Source organism: Echeneis naucrates, chromosome 11, assembly GCF_900963305.1.
Source record: "Echeneis naucrates chromosome 11, fEcheNa1.1, whole genome shotgun sequence".
Taxonomy (NCBI): Eukaryota; Metazoa; Chordata; class Actinopteri; order Carangiformes; family Echeneidae; genus Echeneis; species Echeneis naucrates.
In genome coordinates, this window is record NC_042521.1 from 13722378 (window position 1) to 13732502 (window position 10125).

The following is a 10125-nucleotide window of genomic DNA, read 5'->3' on the forward strand; positions in this document are numbered from 1 at the left end:
AAATAATTTTGTTTTGGATTTTCAGCAGTTAAAAAACATATCTTTATTACAATTAATACTTAAGTCTAGTTGTATTATAACTAAATTATTTGGTTAAAATTGCTTGCCTAACTGTGCTATCTGATGTTCATAATGTGCACATAAGGTAATATCTGTTAATATTTTGTTGTTACTAATCTCACTTTGCCTTTATTTCCAAGTAAGAGTATATTGTTATGCAAAGACTCTAATAGCCTGAATGAGAATTAACGGGCTCATTTTATCCTGAAATCACCATTTTAGCTGGGATTAAGGCTGAAAATCATTTTGTGACTGAAATATTTCTGTTTGCATACAGATCGCAGTTGGTTTTGATGGTCACTGGCACTGCTGTAAATTTTGACACGCATCGTGTCACTAAAGATCATAAATTACTTGAAAACATTCCTTTTGATAAAGGCATCACTAGAACAACAAGGCTAAAACTTTGCTTACCCTTTTAAGGGCAGTGTTCTACCCTGTGTCACTCACAATCCATTAGTAACATCACAGATTTATATTCAAGTCCAACCAAAGCAATGATCAATCTCCAAGAACCTTTCGACTTCTCTTGCTTGACTCAATGTGTTTGTTTGTAATGATATAGTGCTGGAAGAAAAAGTAGGAGGTGAGTCAAACAACACAAGTAGTTTCTTACTCTCTGGACCTAGCATGCGCTCCCTATGAAAGCACAATTTCTTAACACTACGCACAGTAAAATTCTTCTCTATCCACATTTAGCCAGGGCTAGTGATGTGGTCAGGAAACAAAGACTTCATTGATTTAAAGTGGAAAATTTACTGTTCTTGTAAACGTGGCAGGATAAGAAAACTTAGAAAGCTCTTTTTCATTGGACATGTGATAACTTGCATAGTAAGAAAGAACCTAAATCTATCTTTTGTCAACATTTTTCCTTCCAGTCCAGCAGCCTTTCCTGTGTAAATAATGAAGCAAAAATGATTGTCCCTTGCACAAGCAGCTCTTGGAATGAATGGTAACTTTTACAGAATGCTAGGAGAAGTTCTGCTACGATGCCCTGCCAGCTAGTGAAATGAGGAAAGATAATGAGGCCCAGATTTACTCTGGCACCAGAATGGTAAATGCTGCTGTGCTATCGGCGGTCATCAGCTTGTACTCCACTCTATAAGTCTGATATCAGTGGAATGCCCTGCTTCGCTCTAGTGACCCCGGTCGTACGTGTTGCAATTACTTCAAGCTGGTGAGAGTTTCCATTTGAAGGTTGTGAGGATGGAAATGTGGAAGTGAGGCTGCAGCAAAATTGCTCAGATGGCAAGGTAACAAGGAGGATGATGTGTTTGGGTGTGTGAAAGGTATGTGTGTCCTCCAGGGAACAATCGGAGGACAGGTTGGCCGTCTTAACAATGACCCGGTTCCTCACAACTGGACGGCATTGTGGGAACCAGGCTCTGAAGCCCATGAGAAAATAGGGGGGTGGCTGTCGAGAGCCAATCCATTGTTCTTGTTGGATGATGGGGATAATGGGTGCGGATGATACTTGCTGTTCCTTTTTTCTTTTTCTTTTTCTTTTTTTTAAGGAGGTCCAATCCAACATCCTGAGTGGACAGGCCGGAGACGGTGTTCCCTCTGCTGCAGGAACAATAGAGATGTCTGCCTTTGTGAAAGTCACCACTTCCCACCATTAAACAACTGCACCCGTTCACATAATAGACACAAACACAATTAGGGAAGACAGGTATTCCTGTAATATCAAAGTCAGACAAGTAGTCTAAGCATATTAAAAACATTTGCAGGTACATTCTTGTGACAATTTTGAAATGGCCACTTAACCTTTTCAGGATGCCTGGAATAACATATCAGCTCAGCTTATCTCTCAGAAATATGTTTGGACCAATCAGCCATCCAACCAACTCTCTCCACAAATGATCATTTAACCTCCAGCTCCACACACATTGTCAAGCCCAGCACCTGAGAAGATCATTTACCCTGAACACATCTGTCATAGTCCTAATATTTTCAAGACACAACATTTAACAGCGCCTTTCATGGCACTCAACATCAGCTTAAATTAAATAAGACCAGTAATAAAAAATACAAATACTTCATATATGTAAATTATTTCTTTGTTTCTGAGCCACTTGGCTGACAACAAAATGCAACTCTGAAAAATTGTAGATGTAGAACAACCCCAGCAGTTTAATATCCTTTCAACTATTTTTGTCTCTACCAGCTCCTGAGCATAATACTTGGCTCTTCACTTGCTGTTTTCTAAAATTCTGTCTGTTGCTTGATTTTGGATAGCTTACAGCTGGTTTAGCCTTCACGTTTAATTGACTCCAGCCGTTCAGCAGGCTCTTTGCATGTTTCCCCTCATCCTTCACAGGACTTTGATGGGGCAGCAATGACATAAGGTCCACAAAGGACGAAACAATGCAACAATGCCCACTGCAGCCCCATTGTCAGGGTGAACAATCCCCAGTGACCAATCCCTGTGGAGAAACAAAACTATACAGGAACAGGAAACAGATACAGAGCCACTTCCTGAGCTTAGTCCAGAGTTTAAATTTAGGAACCTCAGAAAGTGTCTTTTGCCTTGTGTTGTTAAATAGCCCAAATGCCCAAATTATGGGCAGCTTGCTTGGTCATTATATTGTTTTGGATACAGAGAAAGTCGTGTGTCGGTATTGTGTCTCTACAAAGAGAGTTGGCACATCTAACACTGCGTGCCTTCCACACATCAACATGCAATATAACATAAACCCCAAGCCGTAAAAAGCGGCCTTTACTATGCAAGGAACATTATTTCCAACTGGATCCGAATAAAGATGTATTGCAAGGACCTCATCCACCATTTGGCCTGCTATTTTCAGCCACTGTATTTATATACGTGTGTGAGAATGTTTCGGTTTTGTGAAGAGAGGTCACTCCGGTCATTGTTGACTTCTCTTTTCTGCCTATCCAGGACGCTACTAGATGTATACTGGGCTTTTGGCAGTACAGCTGGCAGGAAGTGTGACAACAGAACACTGTGAATACTCTCCAGTGCCTGGTGGTAAGACCTTCCATAAAGGGGCATTGCCTTTCAGCATAAAACCGTTACCCTTTCTAGGAGACCTGCTGGAGCTGTGACCCTGCTTGATAGCCCTCTGGACTGTTTTACATTCAAAGGGTTAGCACACAGTGACATGTCTCTTCATCATACCACAAGATTGCCATTCTTTGTGTGTGATCAGCAGCACCAGCACAGTGAGGAAATACATTTGAAGTGACTTCAACAATGTCAGGAAGCACAGTCAGAATAGGGTTGGATCTCTGTATGGCTGGCGAGGATGACATGTGGCAATAAGCTGACCTCTTCCCAGCCAATGGCTTCCAATTCCTTATTAGCATGTCTTGAAAGGAAATTGGAATTTGGAAAAGTCTCGACATGAATAACAGTTAATCAAACCAACAAAAGGAAAACAATTTTTATTAATTTCCATTTGTTGTGACAGAAACATAGAGCCAACTTTCATCACTGCACTGTCAGCAGGCTGGACAGGACAGCTGCGATTTCTCCGGAAGGCAGATATTGACTGCAGGAGGGAAAAATTACCACTGGAACCTGTTTTCATCTTGAACGTTTATATTCATTTCATTGAACAGGAGGTGAAGGTTTACTCTGTGGGGAGAACAGAGCAGGACATCGGGCTTCTCGTGTTTGATCAACTGTAAGAAAGATGGATGCAAAAGGGAACGCCGCTGTTCCGCTGCTGGCTTTCATTGGCAGCAGAGGGCTGATATGGGGTCACCGCATGCAATCTGTTCGATGACCCCCTGGCTTTTTTTTTGTGAAAACACTCACGTGGACTTGTGCACACAAGCTCGCACACATGCGCTCACACACAGGCACCCACCCACCTGGACTGAGATAACAAGAAATGCCAGCCAAGTTTTTGTGAACAGGCTTTGCATTGGGCAGCTTCGGCAGGCTCTGTTTGGATTGTTCCCTCAGCAATATCTGCCAATTTATTCTTGACACAGGGAGAGGCAGCCCGCATTAAAAATACATTCCAATCTGAGGACAGGACATATTTTTCCTATTGTTAAATCGCTTTACATGTAAATAAAGCTTTGGTACAAGAAAAAAATATATAATTATTTATTTAATTTTTTTGTTTGTTTGTTTGTTTGCTTTCCAGCTGCTTTAGTACAGCTCTGGTTTGGCCAGACATAGCTCAAGCAGCTGAATGAGAACCTGCCTCACTTAGATTTCCCATAAACCCCATTTCCTGCTATAGATAACTCCTCATCGTCATAGAGACAGCTCTGTAAATTGCTGGAATCAAGTGCCGTACAGAGGAGGGCTGCAGCTACATCTCTTAGAAGACATATGGCAATATCCATCTGAAGCCTGGGTTGAGCACCTTTGTATAAGGGCCTACATTCCTGATTGTATCATTTGCTCTCCAAGAGAATAGTGTTAACAGTCACAAACACCTCAATGTATATTAAACAAATTCAACATAAAGGGCCATTCCACATTCTATAGGCTTTAAATGTCACGCAATGGATTTCCAAAATAGTCATTAAATCAAAGATATTTTCTTCTTCTTTTTTTTTTTACCCCTCAGGAGGTAATGCTCATGATACCACGTAAGACTCATCCATTTCTCCACACCATGGTATTTCTATTATTCCTGAAGCGCTTTCTCTTGACTGATTTGGTGCCTCTGTATTTTGACAGTATTCAGATGGTAGAAAGAGTATAGTTTGTCACAGAACAGCGCACGCTTCCCCACATAAAAATGTTGTCCCTGTCTAGAAAGGAGAATAAAACGATCATGCACACAAGCCTTTTGTCTAGATTGTAGCTCTGGTTTGGAAAAATGATATTTGATTAATTGGCATGGTGAATTGACGGCAGCTTAACCTTTATTTTCTTCAAATTAATAAATATTAACACTGATCATTTTCCACAATATCTTAAAAATTAAAGGCAGTTTTCACAAAATCAATCCGTTCCTTTTATTCAGTATCCTCATCTCCGTACCTCATTCAGTCTATTCAATATGCATTTACTAATGCACTTTTGAGTTCTCTCTCAACCTCACTTAAAGGTTTGCTTTTCGAACTGGATGCCTGTCTTTTTTCCATTATTCATCCCACGTGTGCAGTGGTCCTCTGACTCCTTCCTTCTTCATAGATGAAACGCTACAGCTACTGGCAGTGGTAAGTCATGTGCAATCCCAGAATTCCCATGATTTTGGCTCCCCTTCCCCTTGCCCCATCCTTCCCAGTCCCATGTCTGCAATCTCAAATGACCAAAACCTCACTGGGTGAAAGGGGAAAAGTACACTGTATGTATGTGTGTGTGTGTGTGTGTGTGTGTGTGTGTGTGTGTGTGTGTGTGTGTGTGCATGCATGCGTGCCTGCATCCACACGGCCATTATCCCCTTGAGAGCTGAGCGGGACCCAAAGACCAGGACATTCCACTGAATGGACGGAGCCATAGAGAGAGTTGGAGGAGGGGGGGCTTCAAACAACTCCAGGGGTTACAGTGCAACTCTCAAAAGAATATGTTTAAATCTGGTTCTGTTGAAGTCCCCCCCCCCCCCAACAACAACAACACACACACACACACTATCCCAACAGCCTCCATGGACCAGTGTTTTTTTTTTTTCCACACTGTCACATTAAGCACTATAAGCCATTAAATGTAACAAAAAGGCATCTTATGACTGTAATTTTCTTTCATAGCAGAGTCTCATTTTCTTTGCTTTGGGGGGTCTTCGCAAAATGTTTTGTTTTGAATAGGTCCATTCATCTGGTAAATCTCTGCTTCACATATCTACCTGCCTTTGAGGCATCCAGTTCACAGTGCAACAGTTCTTTATCGCTCCCTCATTTGATCTCTCTCAAGTGTCATATACTGAATATTATTTATACAATGGAAGAAAAAGAAAAAAGAAAAAAAGCTTTCATTTTCTTAAAAAATATATCACCCCATCCAACTGCATTAAACATAGTGCTTCTTCTTCACGTGCCCTTTATGGTTATGGGCACCCTTACTGTTTTTAACAGCATGATGTGCATGTTTTTTATAATGGGCTCTGGGGGAATGTGATGTCCTCATCCCCCCCATGCAGTTCATATATGAAGGAAGCAGGTCACCCCCAGCTTCCTCAGGTCCCCAGTTCACCTCTATTGTCGGATCCCTGTAACTCTCACCGGGGTTGGGGTAGGATGTGGCACCACCTTGCGTGGGGAGGTTAACGTGACTTGTTTCTTGGAAAGACTGCGAGACCTCTGCTTGAAGTTCTGGATTCTGTTGCCTGGATGGCAACTGCTCAGACCAAGGATGGCACTCTTGGTCCTGGGTGCGGTAGCGCTTCTCCAACTTGTGAGAGATGGCAAGCTGGAGGAGGTGGAAAAGCTCGAGGAGGTTCAGGAGCAGGGAGATGGCCGCGATCACCTGAATGTAGATGGTGAAGATGGTCTTCTCTGTGGGTCGAGAGACAAAGCAGTCCACTGTGTGAGGGCAAGGGTACGCTATGCACTCAAACTTTGCATTTATGAAGAAGCCGTCATAGAGGATCCATAGCCCGACGATGAAACCAGCTTCTAGGACCACTTTGACCACGATGCTAAGTGCATATGCACAAAGCAGCCTGCCTTTAAGCTTGGGCAGGTGAGGAGGAGCTTTGTCAACTACTTTACCTTTCACACCAAGCTCTTGTTTGTCTGTATCCTCTGCAGTGTTTTCAGTTACATTCTCAATGTCTTGCTTACTTTTACCACCACCTTTCTCATCATTTCCCGTCTTTTTCTCCTTGCCTTTCCTAGCCCTTATAGCCACATATCCAAAATAAAAAATGGTTGGTGTGGAGACAATGATGGCTTGGAGGACAAAGTAGCGGAAGTGGGAAATGGGGAAGGCTTTGTCGTAACAGACAGCATCGCAACCAGGTTGTTTTGTGTTGCAGATGAAGCCAGCTTGCTCATCGTCCCAGGCAGATTCTGCAGCAGTTCCCAGGACCAGCAAACGAAACAGGAAAAGTACGGTAAGCCAGACGCGGCCGATGCCTGTCGAATACTCCTGGCCCTCCTCCAATAAGTGCTCCAAGAAGGTCCAGTCAGCTCTGGACATCCTCTGCTTCTAAGAGTGACAGTTAGTAGATGAAAAGTTGATAGATTGACCAGGGAGAAAGGAAACAATGTGAGAAATAATGCTAGAATAGAGATATGTATTATCACCAACAACATTTGATAAGGATTTGTTTTTAAAGAGGCACAAAAAGCAAATGCAGATTTCTTCTTTAAAAGTGTTTATGAATACTTTCCCCTTAATTATTATTATTATTATTATTATTATTATTATTATATATAATTATTAATAAGGGGAAAGTGGCTGATATGAGAACCGTAACAGTTGCAGGATAGATATTAGGAGGGAGAAACTGCACACAGGTAAAAGCAGACCCTTTGTTTTTTTTTTGGTTTTTTTTTTTGGAATTAGTGACAGACCTGGACCCAAGCTGTTACTACACAAACTAACTCAAACCACTAAATTGTGAATTGTTGTATCAGGTGATTGGATCATAGTATACCTGCTCATAAGTGTAGTTGGAGATATGCACGTCATAGAGTTTAGCCATTTACAGCTACACTGCTCAACACACTGACTTCACAGTTGCATATAAGATGTATTTGATGTGTTTGATGTCCTCTATAACATTCTCAAAGGTTTACATAAACTCACAGCCAACGTGAAAGTATTTAATCAGTTCTGCGAGCAAATGAGCTAAGTTTGCTGAACTTTTCAGTATAATGATGCCTTTCATTACTTAACATGTATCTGACTGTAGGCTTATTATTTCTTCCATGAGCTCATTCTGTTGTTCGGTAGGGCTCCAGCTTTTCATCATTAAGGGGCCCATACACTAAAATTAAGTAAAACAAGAACACCTGGCACTTCAAAGTTATTTTATATGAATGGAAACACTGCGCACTTTCACTGTTGACAGTAAAACTGGAATGAATGAGTTCAAGAGAGGGTGCTAAAACCTTTATATTATACAGGAGCATTGTGTACATTGTGGATTTACGAATCAGTCCAAGCTGATTCAAATCATCCACAGTGAGCCATTTCATAACAATAATCATACAGCTAATGATGCATTGAAATCCAGTTGTTGATAATAAATGACCGGAAGCTCTGTATGCATGCGTACATGGACACACACGCACACATACAACTGAATAAACATCCTGTGTGGGAGAGTTGAGACACTGCTGTGACACTTGTCTACTTGTTTAGACTATTTTATGGTTTTTTGTTAGTTCTTCCCCTGTGGGGGAAAAAAAAAAAAAAAAAAAAACGTGCAACTTTTTCTAATTATAAAAATGCAAACTCCTCTCACAGGAAGAGACCAGACAATGGACTGTCAGGGATTGTGCCCTGCTGAACAGGCACAAAAATGATAACCACGCTGATCCACTTCAGGGAGTATTGTCTCACAGATTATTATTATTGCTATCTCCACAAAACATACCACAGACTACCAGTTTGCCATACCAGATAGAAAAACTGTATTTCACATAAGTGTAAAGAAATCCTATGGAATTGAAAAAAACAAAACAAAACAAAACACAGCTTCACAAAGACAAGTAGGAAATAACTGGAATCATAACAAAGGATTAATGTAATTTAACTAAAACTCCAGTGGTAATTTGAATCTTCAGGCACACAGAAGTTCACAACAGGAAAACAGGTTGTAAAAAGAGTCAGTAAAGAGTGTAATAAGACTTATGAAAACTTTCTCAAAAATATTAAAAACTAAAACTTAAACATCTTACAAACTAGAAACTGTGGAACTTGACAGCCACCGAAGGCTCATGTGATTATGGTTTTCCAGGGATGTGACACACAAATACGCAAAAACAGTCCTGATATGGTGTGTTTTCTTTTTTCATTATTATTATTAGTCGTAGTATTATAGAGGACGTTCTCACCTTTCTCTCTCTTGAAGCGGGGTTTGTCTCCTCTGTGGTTTCTCTGATCTGGCTCAGCACTGGGTGTACCTCAGCTGACACTCTAATGTCTACTCGACTTTGTACGAGCGCTTTTTAAGAAAGAATCCATGCAATCGGAAAAAGTGGGGCGAACTTTCCCATGCCTGCCTCACAGGCCCTCCCTCGGCAGCCCGCTGCAGGAAATGGGATGGATGAAGTCAATGTGATTTCTGCGTGAGTGCGCACGGACATCCAGAGTTTCAGCTTTGTGTGGAAAAGAAAACAACAATTTGCATTAATCACATCGGAAAACCGACCGCCGTTGGTTATTTGAAGGTTGTAGGTGGAATTTAAAGTGGAAAAAGAGGGAGCGTCTAAAATGTGTCATGAACCAATGTAGGTCTGCTTTTACACGCACGCCTCTTGTAATAAACCCACATATAAAATAAGGCACCTTCCTGCTCTCAGCATCGCCGCTGCTTTTATTTTTAAGAACAGGGCTTGTATGATATGAGGTTCAGTAAACTGACTCAGGCAGTAATTTTCCATTATGCCACGCAATGGCGCCAGCCGCCTTATTTCTAAGAAGCACAAGAGGCGCCGATCGATGAGGAGAGAGATGCGATTTCTTTCAGGATCGATTGATCCTCCACTGTTTCTGTCGCAGAGTACCGGGTAATCGTGTTAATTGTGTAAAAAACAAACAAACAAACAAACAAACAAACAAACAAAAAAAAAAACAAGTTCAAGCACTAGATACAAAAATTATTTTGGATTATTTTGTTCAATTATTTTGATTGAATCAGCAGTTTACGCTCAAATTTCAGGGTGTAAAATGTGATGCGTTCATGTCCCCCGCTGAAACCTGTTCATCTTAACTTCAACATAGCTGACTTCCAACTGTAGCGGGACCGTCGGCCACGGTGAGTTTCCTTTGCTGAGTAAATTTGGTTTGCTGCTGGAAGCCAGCAGCCGGCGGAGATTGTCGCCTGACAAGCTTCAGTCACGAGTTAGTACATTTTAGAATGGGGGTTTTCTCCGCAGACTTGAAGTGAGCTGCTGGGAGAAAAAAACAAACAAACACAAAGCGAGACAAGCTGTGGCTAGCTGATTAGCATGCTAACGTCAGCGCAA

The 10125-nt window shown here is 41.4% G+C and overlaps 1 protein-coding gene across 1 annotated transcript; it reads right to left on the minus strand.

Moving 5' to 3' along the window:
• Positions 1-3326: 3326 nt before the first annotated feature.
• Positions 3327-9115, minus strand: gja4 (gap junction protein alpha 4). The gene is made up of 2 exons (XM_029514036.1): positions 8992-9115; positions 3327-7135 (listed from the first exon to the last, which is right to left on the minus strand). Exon 2 carries the CDS (start codon positions 7124-7126, stop codon positions 5996-5998), a length of 1131 nt encoding a protein of 376 aa, XP_029369896.1. The 5' UTR covers positions 7127-7135; positions 8992-9115; the 3' UTR covers positions 3327-5995.
• Between the last annotated feature and the right edge of the window lie 1010 nt (positions 9116-10125).